Source organism: Canis lupus, chromosome 12 (genome assembly GCF_048164855.1).
Source record: "Canis lupus baileyi chromosome 12, mCanLup2.hap1, whole genome shotgun sequence".
Classification (NCBI taxonomy): domain Eukaryota; kingdom Metazoa; phylum Chordata; class Mammalia; order Carnivora; family Canidae; genus Canis; species Canis lupus.
Genome location: NC_132849.1, coordinates 33,637,106 through 33,657,566, shown reverse-complemented (window position 1 = coordinate 33,657,566; position 20,461 = coordinate 33,637,106). Strand labels below are relative to the sequence as shown.

Below are 20,461 nucleotides of genomic sequence, written 5' to 3'. Positions count from 1 at the left end.
AGGTAGGATATCAAAGCTTAATCTGTTAATCCCAAGCCTCTTCCATAGTAAAATAAACAAACAAACAAATAAATAAAATAAAATAAAAATTAAAAAATCATTAACAAAATTACAGTCAGGATCTAACTTGTTACTTCACTGTGACCCAGCATTAATTAGAGGCAATCTTAATTTAGGATTTAGGTGGGTAGACAGCAACTGAGGCAAAGTACTTTTGGAAGCCAGCCTTCAAGATGGCCTCTAATGATGATTCCTGCTCTCCTGGTGTTTATAAATTTGTGTAACACCTTCCAACATCACTAGGGTTGGTCTATGTGACCAAGTGAATATGGCAGAGTGATGGTATATCACTTCCAAGATAAGGCTTTTGTCTTGGGCTTTCTCTAGTGGATTACTTCTTCTGGAGAAGTCACGCTTTGAGCAGCCCTGAAGAGCGTCTACATGGTACATAACTGAAGCCTCAGTGAAGAGTTATGTAATCTCAGAAGCAAATCCTCCAGCCCAGCCAAGGTTTCAAATGACTGCAGCCCCAGCTGATGTAACTTCTTAAGAGACCTAAGCCAGAACCACCTAGCTAAGTTGTACTGGATTCCTGACCCTCAGAATATGTGAGATAAAAATGCTTATTGTTTTAAGCTGCTAAATTTTGGGATAATTTGTTATGTAACAATAAATAATATAACATTGTAGCTCACGTATAAACTAGCTAGGGCGGACATAAATTAATTGTACTACTCTCACCTTTTCCTTGCTATTATACTGAATGTTTCATTACCTTTATCTTTAGTTTCTTTTTTTTTTTTTTTTATCTTTAGTGTCTATATCTCATTATCATGATCTACTTTTATAACCTGGGTAAAGCATTTAAGATCACTGAGATAAAAGCAGAGGTAAAACAATAAATGCAATAAAAAAACATTAAAATAATAAACAATAAAATAATGCAATAAAAAAATTAAAAAGAAAAACAATCACAAATATGTTACAGTTCAACTAGTGAAATAGCAATTCTCAGTCAAGATAGGGAAATTAGGGATCCCTGGGTGGCTCAGTGGTTTGGTGCCTGCCTTGGGCCCGGGGCGTGATCCTGGAGTCCCAGGATCGAGTCCCTGCATGGAGCCTGCTTCTGCCTCTGCCTGTGTCTCTGCCTCTCTCTCTCTCTCTCTCTTTCTGTGTGTGTCTCATGAATAAATAAATAAAATCTTAAAAAAAAAAAAGATAGGGAAATTAGTGAAATTTCAAAGTATAATCACTGATAATTGCTTTGATTTTAGCTTTGTATATAGGATTTATTATGAATGCTAATACAAATTAAAGGAGACCATGGGATTTAAATATTTAGCAATAGAAGGCATAAGTACAAAAAACTGGGAAATAGAGCTGTATAAAACCTCCAGTTGTGTAAGTCTGTATATAGTTTATAGCTGTTCTGGACCAGGTATCAAATTCTGGCCCTTAAAGGTGAGTAGGTTCTTCAATAAGAGGTTCCTCATACTTGTCCATACATGATCACACATCAAGGACCATAAGGTAACTTTTAGTAAGGTATTAAAAATTTATATTTGTATATATATATAAATAAAGTATATATTTATTCACCTTCATAGAGGCCTAGTAAACAGCTCTCATCTACATTTGTCATCAAATGATGTATTACAAATCATGTAATAAAGTTACATAAGGATAGTTTGTACATCTATCTGCTTTGTGTTTTTGTCACATGTGAACAGGCCAGTTTCCCCTACACGTTCACTGAATGCACGTGTGCAGGGATGTTGTCTTAGACTAACTTTCACGTCAAGGATAAGACTTTAACTGTAGCAGGTATCCAATATCCCTGTCCTCTGTGGGAATGCATTCCCAGAAAGGGAGGACTGCACACCAGTCCCTCTGGAGATTCATTATTCATACCTGTTCTCTTCAAATTCCCTAAAGTTATGACAAGCTTCTTCCACAGAATCATCCAGCTACTGTTCAAATAGTTATTGTTAGTTATTTAGCTCAATAATTATTTAGCACACAAGGCTAGTTAGTTATTTAGTTCAATAGTTATTTAGCACACAAGGCTGTGTGCTAAAATGTCCTTCATAACACCAGAAGCTCTCAACTTTCTGTAATTGTCTATTGGTCTTGATCTCTGTTTCCTTTTTCATCATCTTGAACACATGTCAAGCCACACACCACAAATTTCCATTTTAATATCCAGACGGAAACGCCTTTCTTAGCTTCTCTGAGACAGCACCAATGCAACATTACCACTTGCTGAGCCTACACTAGCAATTATGGGTCCAAACTACCTACTATGGCAGACAGGAAAAGCCCCAGAATTACTTCTTAAAGCAAGTTTTTGCTTATCATATTTAAGTGAAGGCAGAGAGGATTCCCAAAAAGGAAAGAATGACACCTTTTCTGCAAATGAGTCCATTTTCACTCAAGTTGTTGCCTAAACACCATTAATTTAAATAAACAAAATCTTGGTTGCATGGAGAGACACCATGTAACTGGGAACACTATCAAGAGAAACAAATATATACAATTATTAAAATAATTTTTCCAAAGCCTGTCTTTATAGTTAATAGCATTAGCTATTCTATCACATCTCACGTAAAATCATAAAATATTCTAAGAAAGCAGATATTAGAATATTGTGTAAGATTTAAAAGCCTCAAATATTGAACTCGCAAATTATTAAAAGTAGTGGTTGCTACCAAAAGGAAAAAGGTCCATCATACTTCACCTGCTCCCACCAAAGGGAGGGCCTATCAGAATCTCAGAAAAACTGGGGTACAGGCATCTGTTTCAAATAGCATATACATCATATGCAGTTAGAAGCTGAAAATCACTAATATAAATTTGTAAAGAATGACTGAGAAAGAACTGCACTTTGCAATAAAGAGCCTGATAATATAATTTTTTTAAAGAATTAGGTAACAAGATTAAAGTTCTTTTTTTTTTTTTAAAAAAGATTTTATTTATTTATTCATGATAGAGAGAGAGAGAGAGAGAGGCAGAGACACAGGCAGAGGGAGAAACAGGCTCCATGCCAGGAGCCCAACGCGGGACTTGATCTCGGGACTCCAGGATCGCGCCCTGGGTCAAAGGCAGGTGCTAAACCACTGAGCCACCCAGGGATCCCCAAGATTAAAATTCTTTAAATTAGATTTTCAATAGTACTGAACACAGTTTTCTAAATCAATGACAGAGCTATCTCTGATCACTATTTGTATTATTAAAGAAATGACAGACATCTTATAATTGCTTTTTGTATATGAAAAAAAGGAAATGTTTATATACTAAAGTCATTTTCAAAAAAATATGCTTGGAAGGAAATTAGCAAATTTAAATCATCTGGCTTCAGATGGAACTTTAAAAGGTCACACAATGAACTGTTGGCAAACAAAGTGCCAAATTTCAGTCCTGGGCCTTTGTACAATGCATGATGCTTTCTTTCAAGAGTTTCCTCCTTTTAAGAGCATTTCTAAGTAGCACCAGCAAAAAGTTTTTCTAAGAACTTAATATATAGTGTATGGTCCAGCCAAAGCTTCAAAGAAAAGTTTGCAAAGAACCTGCAGTGTAAAATCCACACAAGTGTGGAGAGGTGGTTTCTGAAAAAGAGCAGTGTTTATGAAAGACCACTAGGCTGGAAGTTGAAAGAGATCCAAAGCTTTCTTTGGTGTATGAGTTTATCCCACAGGCAAATCTATGCATTTCTGCATTTCTTATGTGGGTTTTTTCCCTATTAAATGGTGATAGTGGGCAGCCCGGGTGGCTCGGCGGTTTAGCGCTGCCTTCAGCCCAGGGCCTGATCCTGGAGACCCAGGATCGAGTCCCATGTCAGGCTCCCTGCATGGAGCCTGCTTCTCCCTCCGCCTGTGTCTCTGCCTGTCTCTCCATTTCTCATGAGTAAATAAATAAAATCTTTAAAAAAATAAAATAAAAATAAATGGTGATAGTGTCTGCAACTACTTACTTAGCTTTTCAAAGACACAGCTTCATCTTAATTAAAGTATGAAATGACTATTATTATCATTACTGATCTAGACAAAAATTGGGAACAGTTTCTTTACAGTAGTTATCTTAAGTTACCACATTACCTAATTTCACTAAAGTCATTTTGGATACCAGATCCTTTAGGATAAATCTTTTACCCATAGAAAACTGTTATCAGAAGCCTCATTGCACTAAATTAGCATTCTAAGTCATAGAGAATTAATGCTTCCAAGATGAAAAAAGTTTAGGCACTATTGCTGCAGGTTCCCACTGGCAGAATCACTGATGAGCTGATAGTACCAGATTCCATGTGAATGGATGGTCTGTCTCAGCAGGCCTTAACTTGGCGGTCCATAAGAATTACCTGAAGGACTCTTTTAAAAGACAGAGTCCTGGGCTGACCAAAGACCCAGTGAATCAAGATTTGTGGAAAAGTAGGGCCGGGAATCCATTTTAGCACTCAGAGGCTAAGTCATTTTGCAGATCTCTACACCTCTCCTAGCTACTCAAAGTGTGGCCATGGAACCATAAACATCTACATAATGTGGGGGCCTGTGAGAATAACCTCAGGTTCTGCCTTAGATCCATTGAATCAGAAACTGCACTTTAACAAGCTCTCTAGATGTGTTATATACACCTACCAGTTTAAGAAGCACTGCTGCATTTACTTCTGTTCTGCCTGGTTGAGGAATTTTATTCCTCCTCCAAACAATAACAACATAAATACATCCCCTCTCTCTCACTACAGAAAATTCACCAGGAATAAGGTAAACGAAATTCTTACTGCCTAATTAAATTCTACCTTTAAAAAGATTTACTAAGAATGACTATTTGGAAGAAAATGAACAGAAATAATTATAATTAAATTACAACTTGAAATCTTATTTCTCATTGTTAAATTATGAAGTGTGCATAGTATATACTTACAGTTTATCTCCGATCGTGTTTTTTCTTCTCTTACATTTCTACTTGTTGAGTGAATTCTATGTGGTACAGCAACAAGAGGCTAGGAAAGAAAAAAATCAATGACATGTGGCATTTGATAATCAAGTCACAGTGTAGTCCACAAAATTATCCAAATGTGAAAGAGACTCCATTTTATGCAAAAATAGGACAAAATATAATGATTCTGTGAATATTTTTTTCAAAAAGAGGCTACTACAAACTGGGAGCTTCAAAGATTATGGATATATTTTATCTTCAGCAGTTTCCCAATAAATGTTCTCTGAGTTGAATATAAGATATTTATGATTTGTGGTCTTTTTACTTAGTTAACACATTTTTCCCCCTTTATGTTTTTTCTTGTAGGAGTAGTGCTCTATTTTCTTTCCTTTCACTGTATTAAAATCTCTCTATGTGTACTGTCACACTCAGAAACATTCTGGGGCAGGGCGAGGCAGGTGGTGGGGTGGTGATGAGTTCTACTGCTACATCACGGACATTCCTCCAACCTTTTGGAGTACAGGGGGTCCTATCTATCTGTAATGCTTCTGCAGCTCCATCTCATACACTTCAAGGTCTCACCTTAAGAGGTGATGCCAGCATCTATTTCATGTACCAAATAGGTTTTTTTCTGTGTGTGAAATGCTTCCCTTGAAGTTATTACCTTTGAAGGAGATACATTCTTAGATGTATCTTCATGGGAAATGTAATTTATAAAGACTTGAGCTCAAATTACCAGATTTGAAAGGCAGATCAAGAACATGACCCAAGTTAACTATTCTCAGTACAGGCACATCTCAGGAAATAAAGCCATATGAATTTAAAATACCCCAAATAGGGGATCCCTGGGTGGCGCAGTGGTTTAGCGCCTGCCTTTGGCCCAGGGCGCGATCCTGGAGACCCGGGATCGAATCCCACGTCGGGCTCCCGGTGCATGGAGCCTGCTTCTCCCTCTGCCTATGTCTCTGCCTCTCTCCTTCTCTCTCTGACTATCATAAATAAATAAAAAATAAAAAACAAATTTATTTAAAAAAATAATAAAAAAAATACCCCAAATACTGAAATACTGACAGTAGTAAAATATAGCAAAAATCATTTCAAAAGTGGAGTATTTACACTTAACATGTACACAGTGATTTGTAGTTTACAATGTGCTTTCATACACCTGAGCTCATTTTGTCCTTAAAATAAACTTAGGAACCTAGTACTAGTCTTCATTTTAATTTTTTTATTTTATCTTATTTATTTATGATAGTCACAGAGAGAGAGAGAGAGAGAGAGAGAGACAGAGACAGAGACAGAGACACAGGCAGAGAGAGAAGCAGGCTCCATGCACCGGGAGCCCGATGTGGGATTCGATCCCGGGTCTCCAGGATCGCGCCCTGGGCCAAAGGCAGGCGCCAAACTGCTGCACCACCCAGGGATCCCCTAGTCTTCATTTTATAGATAAAAACACTGAAACTCAAAATTAGGGCACTCAGCTTATTAGATGCAGAGCTGGAAAAAAAAAAAAAAACCCTGTACTTCTGATCACAATATATAGTAGCAAAAACAAATAAGCAAACAAAAAAGGGTATCATGTCAGGTTAGTCACACAGATTGCTATCATCAGTGAACATGAATAAAACCTATGACTGCCTGTAAGAACAGTTTTACTTACCCAGCTTAAATGGTGTAACTATGAAATTATTAAATCTTAGAATGCTACACACAATAAATGGATTAACATGTAGGAGAAGAAAATTATATCAAGTAAAAATGAGAATCACCATTACTCCAATGTGTACTACTTCTAAAACAAACTATATGGGAACTCAACAAAAAAAAAAAAAAAGAAAAAAAAAAGAAAAATGCCCTTCTAACAGTGTATGATGCATAATAAATATCAGAGACTATAGTAAACTAGTAGATGTGCTAAGTATTTTCAAGAGTATTCAGCCTTCACACAACATGCACAGTATCACAGCAAAGGCTGAAATGTTAGTTAGATACATTCAAATTATGAGTGACAACACAGCACTCAGCAATTTCCTTCACAAAGCATTTGCAAATAAGATTATGAATTTCTCTGGAAAAAGTATTTTATGATAGGAAAAGTACTCCCCCTAACTTATAATTCTAATACAAACACAGTCCTCATATGAAAGATGAATTTCTTTCTCTGTTACGTGAGAAAACTTCAGGAGAATTTTTATTCCACAGACTGCTTCTGTATTTGGCTTATTATTTCTCCTCTTTAAATACATTTTCAAAAGGACTTCATAATTCAGTACAAAAAGTCAACAGGATGAACTAAGAGGCAATGGCGTAGCATTCAGCACACCGAGAAAACAGTCCTTTCTTGCAGTCTTAATATGCAGGAATTTCAGTTACCACGATTTAGTAAAATTATACCAGTCCCCCCATCACATGGTTCAAGTTTCAGTCAGCAGTATGTTAATATTCAGTGTATTAATACCTTATTCACTTAGTACATTAATTATAATTGCATGATGTGCAAATTTCACTGCTAACTCTCCACTCTACTCACAGGTCACCAGGTGACTAACAGGTGCATGCCATGCCGAATGACTAATCACATCACTTCTTTCCAAGTCTGTGACTGGTCACTGAGCATCTGTTATTCAGTTCATGCACAGACAGCAAAGTGGGTAGTTGTGCTGTGTAATGCACTCATGTGACATTTTAACAAAAGCTGGTAACTGAAGGAGAATTAGCCAACAAAGATAAAAGTGCTTCAAAGAAATAAAAAGTGATAACCCACGGATAATGCTGGCAAAAAAATCTGAATCTAACATACATTGATTTATAAAAGGAAACAGCTGACTGTGAGAGGGTGGACTCTGCTGCTGCTCAGGAGACTGGAGAAGTACTGCCAGAGAGCTTGGTGAAGGTGAACTTACTGCTATCAATGAAGAAAGTAGTTGTGATTTAAAAAAAAAAAAAAAAAAAGAAAGAAAAAAGAAAAAAGATGGAAGATGCCCCAGAAGTGGCACCAGCAAATTTCATATCACAGAAATTTGAATACTGAGATATTTCATGCATTGAAAGTACAAAGGATAAAATGTTGGAAGTTGATACAAACTCAGAAAGGAATAGGACATTCACCAAGGCAGAGAAAAGATATTCACTCTGTGTCCTGAAGGTATGACAAGAGAAGTGCAAGCACTGTGCAATCTACTCAGTAAGTAGACTACTTGATAATTCATCTATGTAAGTTTTTTGGTAAACAAATGAAACACATTCATTCGCATTGGCTCTACTATTTTAAATAACAGCACGCTAGGTAAACATTAGTTTTAATCTTTTTTTCACTTCCTCATACATTTAAAACTGACAATAAGAGAATTTTTAATATTTTGAGAGAAATTTTTTAAAGTCACAGAACATGGTGATGATTACGATCACTTTGCAAGGTGTCTCAGCTTACAGGGTCATTTTCACAGTCCTGCACCACCATGTAAATTCAGGACTGCTTATATGTTTTGAATTATAGCAGAAGAGTATAAACCGAAGTTTATAAAAAACACAAAATTAAGCAAAAAAAATAATAATTTTTCCCTATGATAAGGTCAATAATACTTCACGTTTCTTAAGTTTTGTTTTCAAACTCTTTTACAGACCTTGAACAAAAGGACAGACAGTTGATTTAATTATGGCTGTGTAATGATAGCAAGCTAGAGCAATGGTGAATTGATAGAAAGGTTCTCTCTGACTTAAGACGATAAGCGACCACCTTTCTGACCACTGAGAGCTATATCGGTCCCTGAGTATCATCAGTGAAATTTACATCATTTTAAGTACCTTCCACAAAGCCAGTCAGGGTCAAGGCTATTCATGTCAGTTACAGACCCAATAATAAAATCCTGCCATGTCACATTTACTAAATTTATCTTAGGTGCCACAATTATTAGCTATGTCAACAGAAGAGAAGCTTCCTTTGATATCAATGCTTCCATCATCATATTAGTTATTTTATTTTTCTCAACTACACTGGCTCATTTTTAAACCTTTCCATAGTAGATAATTAGGGTTTCAGTACCAACAAAAATCAATCTTACACTTTCTACTAACCACTAATAATTAATAATTCATGAGGTGCTGTACAAGGATTCTTTTTAAGAGGAAAATTGAACAGAAATTTTGAGTATATTCTAGCATCTGATTTAGGTGCTTCCCATTTGCATTCTCTCTTTTATAGTGATTTAATGGGCAACTTTATTTGAAATAACTACAATAATTTCACCAAGTGGATTAGATGATTGTGCCTTTGCCATTTTCAGCAAACAGTCACCCTTAAGAAGTAAGAAAAACGCAGCACATTACTTTCCTAAGAGAGACCAAGTCAAAGAGTTAATTATTCCCTTATAAGATTTTTATTTAAACTAGACCCAGGACTTTAAAAAACTGCTTCTGAGATACACATACCTACATACATTTATGTTAAATGTGCTAACTGGTAAAAACAGTTCCTACCTCGGGATCATCATCATCAAAATCATGGTAAGTGGAATGATCTGGATTATTCACTTTATCCAACAGTTCAATTGCCAAAGACCGTGTCAAAGGTTGTGTGACAAAAGGATGCTATAAAAATAACATAGTACAGAACACTCATTAGAAACCTAATTGGATGACATTTTATCTTTTGAAAAAAAGACATATTACAGGGCAAAAATAATACCTGTAGTAACTTCTCAGCAGTAGGTCTTTTTTTTGGATTTTTGGTAAGTGCCATTTTCACAAAATGATGAAAACTATTTGACCTAAGAAATTTTGAAAATCAGACTTTTAAATTTTAATTCTTTTTTACACTTGATTATAAAGTAAATAACACAAAAATACTTACCACTTCATTTTATCCTTTAGTTTAGGAGGCTGAAAATTACTTTTTGTCATTAGAAATAATGCTCTGAAAAATCAACAAAACATTAATAGCATTTTTAAGATTTCATATTTTAAACACATAATATAATTCTATTACTATTAATAATTCTATTACTGTTAATAGGTAGAACAAGACTAAAAATATTATTTGTTCATGATGTAATAAATATTGGGCGGAGAGGGGATTATCCTTCATTTAAGCATAGAATTCTTCAGTTACAACACACTGACCTCATTGGGTGTAAGTCAAACATAGGCGGCTGAAGCTCAGCGAGTTCTATGGCAGTGATTCCCACTGCCCAGAGATCACAGAGCTGATTGTACCCCCCTTTCCTCTCAACAGCTGCAACTTCTGGAGCCATCCTGAAGGAAATATTGAGGGGGGGGGGGAAACTTCTGTTTATTGTATTTTCTTTCATATTCCCACCAGAAGCACTTGGAACTATGACTATCTAAGCTGAGGCCTATTTAGGTCCTGATATCTGAAAAATAAGTATATAGTATTTCAAAGTTCTCTCCCAAGATCTTGACCTTGTAAAGACCCTCCCCCAAGACCCTACTGGTGATTCCTTGGTTACTTTGCTATACTTTGCTATACTTACTATAAAGATTTATAAAACTTTACAATTATAATATAGCAACATAATCAAATTTGTCTACATCGGTATCTTCTGTACAATTTTGCAGAATTTTACAGAGAAATAACATCTTGTAATAAATGATCTGTAATTTTTAGCTCCACCTGCTTAAACCAATCAACTGCAATCTGGCCTGTTTTCATGTGACCAACACTATTTACTGAGGTATCAGTAATCCTCATTTAGTACTTAACTTATATTTACTATAAAATTGATTGGTAGTTTTTCAGTTTTATTATAATGGTAGAAGTTACAAAAATGAGTGCTTGCTTTTTAAAACTGTATTTATTTGGAGGAAAGTGACTCAAACTTCGTTTTCTTTCTTTTAACTTTCCTACATAGTCTTATTCTAATTATATCTCTATAAATTTGTCTTTGATTTAAATGATTATATTAATTTTCAAATATAAGAATTTTAAGTCCTAAACAACAGTTTTAAAAATAACCAACTCTTACATATCAAAAGAATTACTGAAATAAGTAGCTTTACAAATATACATTTGTCTTCCTAGTATGGTTTCAGGAAACTCAAGTAAGTCAGTAAAGTTAAACACACACATACACAACACAATCCTCTAACTTTCAAAATGCTTGTTCTTAAAATCTTTCTAAACTTAAAGTACTTCTAAAAATATTCAAACTACTGTAAGAAAAGTAATTTTACAGTATGTCAGTTATTACTAGATTCCAGCTTGCTGGTAGAAATGCACTATCGGAGAATGAAAGTGCATAAAGCTAATATGCCTGATTTTCTGTGAAAGGTGATGTCCTCCATTCCTCTATAAAAGTATGAGTGAAAGATTCCAGCTAGTGCACTTCTACTCCTGTCAGACTGTACGCTTACCACAGTCAATTGAGTTCATCTCTGAATCGGCTTATTCATTATACTACATAATTATATAACAAATAATATTTAATTGTTACAAAAAACTCATTTGTTATGAAATTAAAAAGAGCAAGTTATTAAAATTAAAGTGAATGCTTTCAAAACCTTATTAAAGACAAGTTTCTAAAGACAAAACCAAAAAACCTGGCAAATTAGTTAAGAATATGACACCTGTAAAAGACTAGAAAGGCCGTAGGCTGTGTAATTCCATTTGTATGACATTCAGGGAAAAGGTAAAACTACAGAAACACAAATCAGATAGGGTATTGCCAGAGGCTAGCGATGAGAGGATAGAATTTACTAAAAGTGGACAAAAGAACACTTCCTTGGGTGCTGGAAACTTATCTTTTGTATCGATTATGGTAGTATTTCTCACCACCACAGCATGCAAGTTTCTCAGTGGTGGGAAAACTGCATATCTAATAAGGCTGAATTTATACCTCATACGTCTGACTTTAAAAAAAAAAAAAAAAAAGGTCACATGCTTAGTCCAAGTTCTGCACTTTAGAGAAACACAACCCGGGAAATATAGCTGTTGCACTGTGGGTATAGGTCATATTATTAAGATAGAACTCTAATTAGTGGGCCTCTTAAAGAAAAGGCGTTGGTCCTATGGCAAAGAAAATAAAAGTACACTCACATGTGTACATATGTTTAAGGTACATATGTATTAATTTTGAGATTTGCTATTCAATAGATGTTTTTTATTAACTGAGTAACTGCCAACCTTAGTCACTTTGGATGAGAGATCCATTCTGTACTATATCCCTAAAGTTCATGTGGGAAAGACATGATATTAGAGAGATGAAGAGTCAGAATGTTCCCAAAATTTACTTTGCCTAATTCACAGTTTCAGATGCTCCCAATATAGTTCCTACTTTCTTACAAGAGGGGTAACATTAGTTTCTAATCTCTGAAGCTGGAGCTGGAGATCACTTATCATCAACATTTACTAAGTATGTGTAAAACCATGCTGGACCCCAGAGAATCAATGAGAGTTCCTTTATATAGAGGTTCCCAAAAGCCATTATTCATCTTTTTAAAGTCTTTTCCACTTAATGAAAATAAACATGATAAAATGTTCTTTGGCTGTGTAATCCACTCACAAGTGTACATGCCTAAATTGCTTAAGCTACTGATTATCTTCTTAATCTGTTTTAGTCCTAAAATTTTTGACCAGTCTATTTTTTTCAGTAAGTGCTGACTTCAATAATGATAAAAAAAAAAAAAAAACAAAAAGTTAAATTGTCAATTAAAATACAATTACCAATATGGTGTACCAATGAAAGACTTCCGTTTGGCAATTGTAGCTGTAATCTGTGCAGATACTCCAAAATCAGCTATTAAAAAATAAGAAACATTTAGAAAAGAAAGCAGAGGGAAAGTAAAATTATTTACAATAACATGAGAAGAAACTTTTAATAATTCTTTTCATTAAACTAATTTAACAGAAATGAGATCTTCTTAAATATCACACATTAAAATTTATCACTTTTATGGGTCAGCATTAAAATATCACAAAGTAGTCAGTGTACATCACAGTCAAACAGAATCCCATATATCCCTGCATGAATCAAATGACAACAAAAGTCAAGATCAAATGATTTTGATGAGAAAGAAACAGCTGAGAAAATTTTAAGCTGCCAGACTTAATAATATTATAATTTCAAATTCCCAGAACCTGAAATTCAAGGAACATCACTGGAAGGGGCTGTAAGTAATAACATATTCTATTCACTTTCTGTTATATTCTTAATAACGGACATCAAACAAACTAATAAACTACTGGCCAATCTACCCTAGCCTGAAAAGACATCCAAACAGAATATTCGGAAAATCTCACCTCAACAATACATTTCTAATACCAAAACTAATTACTACCAGGTAATTTGTTTTTATGTAGGATTTGTTGCTATTCTTTGAATATGCTGAGTTCTAAATATGTTCTAGTTTTTTAATGGTCATTTCTAAATCCTTATTGACCAAGATACATATTGGAGGTCTGTCCAGAAGTCACATAATACTAACACAAAATATTAAACTGCTGATAGAAACTGTCTGCTAAGCCATCAATAGTTAAATAAATGCTTTTTTCATCTTTAGAGGTGGTTCAGAAAAGTGTTATTATGTGTTAATGTTCAGATACATACTTTTCAATCTGATTAGTCCTATTGTAGGCTACGGTTCAAAATAGTTTTATTTGTGCTTTTATAAATGTGTTTTGAATTCTGATCTTATAGTAGTATGTAATTCAAAACAATTTTATTATTAAATTCTTCATTTAACACCTAACAGCCATGATTTTATTTACAAAAACTACTATACATGTTTCCAGTCTTCAACTTTCAAATTCAGTTATTCTTTAAGAGTTTTGAATTCTATTTCAGTCATAAACAAAAGTTACAAAATAAAAGGTACAGTTTGAAAAAAAAAGCCACATCCAGCATTGATACTACAGTCTTATGTAATTAATACTGTATTTTATTTTAAAAGCTGATGTAAAGGATGTAGGATTCTGGTATAATTGATTTTTTAGCTTTTGTTTACCTTGTCTTTTGGTTACAAAGTAGTTCTGTACAAATTATTCTTACTAAAAGTCACATGCCTCAGGTTACAGTAAAGGAATTTTATCTTTACAACAAATCTGTCATATGTAAAGGGCAAATTATCCCCACTTAAGAGGAACCAGATACAGACAGGTTACCTATGCCCCACAATGAGATTTCCACCTAAAAATATAGAAATGCTGAGGGAAAAAGCCCAGTCCTAACAGAGGAAAATATATATAAACTTACTATGGTCTGGAGTAAATTTGCACAAATGACAAAATTTTAATTTACTTACCCAATTTTACATGACCATTATCCGTTAACAGAATGTTAGCTCCCTTCAAAGTGAGAACATTTTAAAGTAAGAATCATTTTTTCAGATAGCACATATAATAGATAAGATATATATATTTAAAATAATCACAAGTAGCAGCCTTAGAACTAGAAGTACTCAAAATTCAAAGTATCCTCAATTAAAGTGTTACATCATTATATTCACAGGAAAATTTGTCCACGTTTTAGGAAATCATTATAAAATGTTCCACCTTGCAAAAGGCTGCTACTAACACAATATGAATGTTATTATAAAAATGATGTATTAGTTTTCATCTAAATGTTATTTTCTTACTGATCCAACACTGTGACTGCACTAAAATGTGACCTTATATTGGCATTTTCAATTCCTTTTACTGTATTTTAAACTTATTTCCTGTTCAAAAGACCCCCAAACTTTCCTTTCTAGGAATTGATCATTAGTTGAAACAGTGCTGGTGTGGAAGATTCTATCTGGCTATTTACTATCTTAATGTGTCTGCCCACTGTTTAGGCCCACTCAGAACAGAAACAATTAGCCACTGGCCCACCCAATTAAAAATGTTATCTGTCTGCACGACTGTGAGATAACAGAAAATACAGACTGGCTTCTACCCTCGGTTCCTGGCACAGCCCTCTGGAAACCCCGATAATTTCCTAAGTGACAAGAACATTGGGAGCATCTCTTGTTCTAATATATGGTCTCAGACCCTGGTTCCTGACACAGTGTTCTTGAAACATTTGTAATTTTGGGGTGATAGGAGAGTCTTCTGTTCTAACGAACCAACCCTGAGTGGGCTCCTGGATGAGGAATGTCACTGGAAAGACCAAGTCATGATCATAAGCTTGGAATTCTCAGCCCTGCCCCACATTCTCTTGAGAAGGGAGAAGAGCTGAAAATGGGGTTAATGACTGATTATGCCAACATGAGGATGGGGTTTGGAGAGCCTCTAGGTTGGTGAACATGTAGAGGTCCTGGGAGAGGGATGTGTCTGAAGAGGGCATGGAAGCTCCACGCCACCTTCCCACACACCTTGCCCTATATATCTCTCCCATCTGGATATTCATCTGTATCTTTTACCAAATCATTTAATAAACTGGTAAATGTAAATACCTGTTAAAGAGGTTCTGTGAGCCTCTTTAACAGATTGATTGAACCCAAGGAGAGGGTCTTTGGAACCTCTGATCCATATAGCCAGTTGCTCAGAAGCACAGCTGATAACATGGGCTTGCAACCTGTATTGGGCATGCATGTGTGTGTGGTGGAGGGAAGGGACAGTCTTGTGGGAGTGAGCCCTTATCTGTGGGATCTGATGCTATTTCCTGGTAAATAGGGTTAGAATTGAGTTAAATGGGGTCAGAATTGAGTTACATGGTAGGACATTCAGTTGGTGTCACAGAGAACTGCTTGCTGTGGGAGAAAACCTTCACACATTTGGTGACACAAGTGTCCAAAATGTTCTGCATAAGTAAAGATGACTTGTGAAAGAAGCACACAGTAGGGAAGAACTGGGTTTTTTCCCTACATAGAGAGGAAAAAACTCAGTTTTTTCCCATTACAATGCCCTATTAGGCACTTCTACATCCTGACCTGAGCCTAAAGTAACCACTTCATCTTCAATAAGCTCAAAGTTGTTGGAGGAGGTAGAAATACTGTCTCCCAAGGTGTATAGACTTTTCATTTTTTTGTTTTGTTTTGGTTTTTTGCCTTTTCTGTAACTGAATGAGCAAGCAAAAGTAAACTGGCTCTTTAGTCAAAGGTGCCACCAATCATGTAATTGTAGCCTTACAGGAAAAATACTAGGAAACTCCTTCCCACCCAAAAAAAGAGGAAGCTGTAAAAGAGGAAGATATAACATAAGACTGTACTCCCTGATATTACTGCGGCAGTATGGAATAATGGGAGAAAGGAAAAAATGGAGGGACAAGAGACTACAGTACAGATACTTTTTTTTAGAGGGGGCACAAATGGAGAGAGAGAATCTTAAGAAGGCTCCATGCCCAGCAGAGCCTGATATGGGGCTCCATCTCAACCCTGAGATCATGACCTGGGCCAAAATCAAGAGTCAGATGCTTAACCAACTGATATAGCAGGGATTTTAACTTGATGTGGGCCCCTGCTATCTAGATGTCTGCCACAGTCCTCAGCTTGGTCTTTTCCTAGCTCCCGGTTAATTTTCCTAAATTACATCACATCACGTGCATCTGGCCTTTGATGCTCCCCTCCTTCCATCCTTCTGTTCCTCTCTTCCTGAGCAACCAAGTGATATCTTAAGCTGTAGGGTTATAGCAGTAAATAAGAATAAGCTCCAGCTCTCATGAAGTTTACACTGAATAGGAGAGAAAGAAAATCTAAAAATGAATACACACATACACACACAAATGAATGGATTAACAGATGATTCAAAGCCAGGAAGAGATAAGTACTCTAAGACAGGTAAAGCAGGAAGGGAAGGGCTCTCTAAGGCAGTGATATCTGAGCAGAGATCCGGATGAAGTGAGGGTGCATGAGCCATGCCAAATCTGGGAGAAAAACATTCGGGAAAGAGGGCTCACCAAATACAAAGCCTTGGTGCCAGAATGAGTTCAACATATTCCAAAAACATCAAGTTTAGTGTGGCTGGAACAAAATGAGTAAAATGGAGAGGAGTGTGAGATGAGGTCAGAGAGAAAAGCAGGGGTCAGATCATGTATAACCTTATAGGCCATGGTAAAAATCTGGATTTTACACTGAGTATGGTAAGAAGCCAAAGGTGGTTTATAAACAGAAGAGTGACGCACTCTGATTTAAAAAGATCATTCTGGTTGCCAGGTGGAGAAGTGACTGTAGAAACACTCAAGTACAGAGCAGTTAGAAGGCTGCTACAGAAGTGCAGATGAGATAGAATAAACTGATGGCTTAGATCAGGGTAGAAATAGTGGCTACGGGCAGAATTTTCCCAGTTGGGCTCAGATTCTGAAGTTTGGCACACAACTCCTCGTGTAATGGGAGCACAAACCCACCTGGCCAAACCCATCTCCTGTTACTCTCGTAAGTTCTCTTCTCTTCAGTAATACAGTGCAACTTTTCTACTCCCTAAATTGACCCCACACTTTCTGACCTATCTTTGCTGACATTGTGCCCTCTGCTTGGAAGGCACTCCAACCTCCATTTCTGATAAATATTGATCAGTATTTCCAGATTATCTACTTGCGGGTGACATAGTACCTTTCTTGACTTACTCATGTTATGATCTTTTCTTCCTTTGAGCTCCAAAGCTCTTTGCTTATGTCTTTTAAGCGGCTTATAAAAAAAAATACTTAAAGGGGGATACCTGGGTGGCTCAGTGGTTGAGCGTCTGCCTTTGCTCAGGGCATGATCCTGGGGTCCTGGGATAGAGTCCCACATCAGGCTCTCCACACGGAGCCTGCTTCTCCCTCTGCCTGTGTCTCTGCCTCTCCCTGTCTCTCACGAAAAAATAAACAGAATCTTAAAAAAAAAAACTTAAAGGGATCTCAGCAGGTGACCTGACAATCCACTGAAATTTCATACAAAATATGAAGGCATGTGCATAAAGACATTTTTTGAGAAGAGAGTTCATGGCTTTCATCAGAGACTCAAAAGAGCAATAGGATACTCTCGCCCACCCACAAAAAAGTTAAAAACCTTTATGCTAAAGAAAATTTCAGAAAACAAAAGGGGGAGAGAAGCAGGAGAAAAGATGAACAAGGAAGAAGGTAAAAGAAAAATAAATGAAAGAAAAAAATAACTAAGTTGGGAAAATGGCAGTATCTTCAGAAATAACTTTAGGAGTCCCATCACAGCACCTAGTTTTTTACCACAGAGCTAACTAACCCCAGCACATCCAGTGCACCTGCTCTCCTCTGCCAGTTAAATCAAAGACCATTAGAAAATATTACAGTTGAATTTATCTATTTTGAAACATTATTAATGATAGCTCCTTAAGATTACCAAAGTTTATTTTTCATATTAAAGCATAAAATGTTCTAAAAACCCTAACTTGATGGAAGCTAAAGATCTAATCTGCTTTTTACAAGTAAGTAACTACAGATAAGCTAATATGGGTTACTGCAATACTAACCCACAGAGTATACTTTAAAAGGGTGAATTTTATGGTATGTGAACTGTATTTCAATAAAGCTGCTTTAGAAAAGTAATAAAACTCTTAAAAGTATCACTCAATTTTATTATAGTAACATATTTTAGGTAAGAAATTTCATCAAATAGATTAAGACAATATTGCTGAACAGTTTGATTATTTAAAAATGAAAAGAGGTCATTAGCTTAAACATATGATGTATACCTTTATATCTCTGTGCATTTTTCCTTTACTATGAAGATAGTATAATCCCTGGAATTTCAAAAAACAAAAAAACAAATATTAGTAAGACTTTACTACAGAGCATACTTCAAAATGTAAAGTGATTAACTGAATAGTAGTTTCTATTTTTTATTTACTCATTACAGAAAGTCTAGTGGTAATCATTAATTTATTTTACTGAAATAGCCTAAAAGACAAAAGAATCAAGAAAATTAAAGGCAAAGCTTAGCTGGAACTACTAATTTTCTTAAGACAAATACTTTTCACTAAACCTTGCAGATAGTTTGAAATAACTTTTAAAAAGTATAAACGCAATTAGCATTAGAATGAGTTTCAATTCCTATACATAATTCCTATTCAATTCCAACACTTAATTACTTTCTTTGGTATTAAGGGGAATATAAAATAATAAATCCATAGCAGTTACATTTTAGGAGGTCATATTATCACAGTGAGGCTTTACAGTATTTGCAAATATAATTTGAGTTTACTACACAATCAAAAATATGTTAAAATCCAAGAGTTTACCAAACTAGAATGCTCAATCTTTATTTAACAGATAATACAGAACAATTAAACACTGAATCTAATAAAGAATGGCAATTTTTAATTAGCACTGGATTTACCTGTAGTGTTTCTCTGCTAACATAAGCAATTTGCAGTTCTGACAGAGGTCCCGTTACTGTAAGAAAAGAAAATTAATATTAATGAAATTAGTCAAGGTATGTTTTTCAGTGAATGATGAAGTTTTATAAGCTCCACTAAGCAAGAGCCTTGATATACCTAAACAACTGTACTAAAATGTAAGCTCCATGAAGGCAGAATTTTTTAAATCTGATTTTCTCATTGTTGTATCCCCAGTATTTAGAACAGTTCTTGGCATGGGAAAGCTGCTACATAAATGTTTGTGGAATGAGTAAGACTGAAGAGGCTTAGCTAGTTTTTACTAAAGTTTTTCTAAAATTGGTATGTAATACATATATTAAGGCTAGTTTTTTGTTATTCTTTAAGGAGGTATGCAGAGGGAGAAGGAATGAGAGATTCTTAAAGCAGGGCTCAATCTCATGACCCTGAGATCACGAACTGAGCCAAAATCAGGAGTCAGACACTTAACCAAATGAGCCACCTAGGGGCCCCATATTACAGCTAGTTTTAAGTCAATATTTTTTTTTCTTAAAATAATTATCTTTATAGCTATAAAATTAGTATGCTCATTATAAAAATCCAATCAATAGACAAGTTTGGAAAGTAAAGGTCTCTTTCTTAGCCAAATTACTCAAGAACAGGCACTATCAATAGTTTGACCTATAATCTATCAGATGATTTTATGTAGAAATAGATTTTAAATAATGTATATATACATCTCACAGAAAAATATGAATGGGATCATATTACACATAAAATTCTGAAACCGGCCTTTTTCACTTACCATCAAAACATGTAACTCAATCATAATATTTAAATAATGTTTCTCTGTGTGCATCTATCCACTACTGAAGACATTTAAGCATTTTCTCTTTCATTACCAAATCACTTCGGAATAAAGAAATACATTAAGTGGGATAGGCTATTCTAAAAATCGAATTAAATTCCAATGATAGAATCTTTTGCTAGTTAGTAAGTGCTTTGTAAAAATGTTTACTTTCAAATATTTGTGGTATTTTACAATTGTGGAAAACAGAAATCTATTCACTTATATTTTGTTGAGAACAAGTCTTGGAATGAATGCCTGAAGATAAGTCATATAAGAATTAGTTCTTGTGGTTTGTAAACCCACTCTCACTCAGTAAGATGGGCCTCCTTTAGATTTGTTTCCACAATATGGCAAACAATCTGAAAATCCTGAAAGTAACACCTAGAAATGACAGAAAAGAATATTTTAAATAATCTTTTAAATGTCTAAGTTAAGCAGTAAGAGACTTCCCCAGGAGCCAA

The 20,461-nt window shown here is 35.2% G+C and overlaps 1 protein-coding gene across 6 annotated transcripts in view; it reads right to left on the bottom strand.

Annotated features, from left to right (window-relative positions):
- Positions 1-20,461, bottom strand: part of MAP4K3 (mitogen-activated protein kinase kinase kinase kinase 3) — a 187,734-nt gene that overhangs the window by 55,651 nt on the left and 111,622 nt on the right. For all 6 annotated transcript variants that reach the window (XR_012004491.1, XM_072770434.1, XM_072770435.1 and 3 more), the window contains 9 exons: positions 19,153-19,208; positions 18,509-18,556; positions 14,188-14,230; positions 12,611-12,683; positions 10,051-10,182; positions 9,782-9,844; positions 9,617-9,698; positions 9,409-9,519; positions 4,918-4,996 (listed from right to left, as the gene is read on the bottom strand). Coding sequence is in view for 5 of the 6 variants with exons in the window: in XM_072770434.1 (XP_072626535.1) it covers positions 4,918-4,996; positions 9,409-9,519; positions 9,617-9,698; positions 9,782-9,844; positions 10,051-10,182; positions 12,611-12,683; positions 14,188-14,230; positions 18,509-18,556; positions 19,153-19,208 (687 nt within the window). In the remaining variant the exon portion in view is untranslated. The remainder of the gene's footprint in view (positions 1-4,917; positions 4,997-9,408; positions 9,520-9,616; positions 9,699-9,781; positions 9,845-10,050; positions 10,183-12,610; positions 12,684-14,187; positions 14,231-18,508; positions 18,557-19,152; positions 19,209-20,461) is intronic.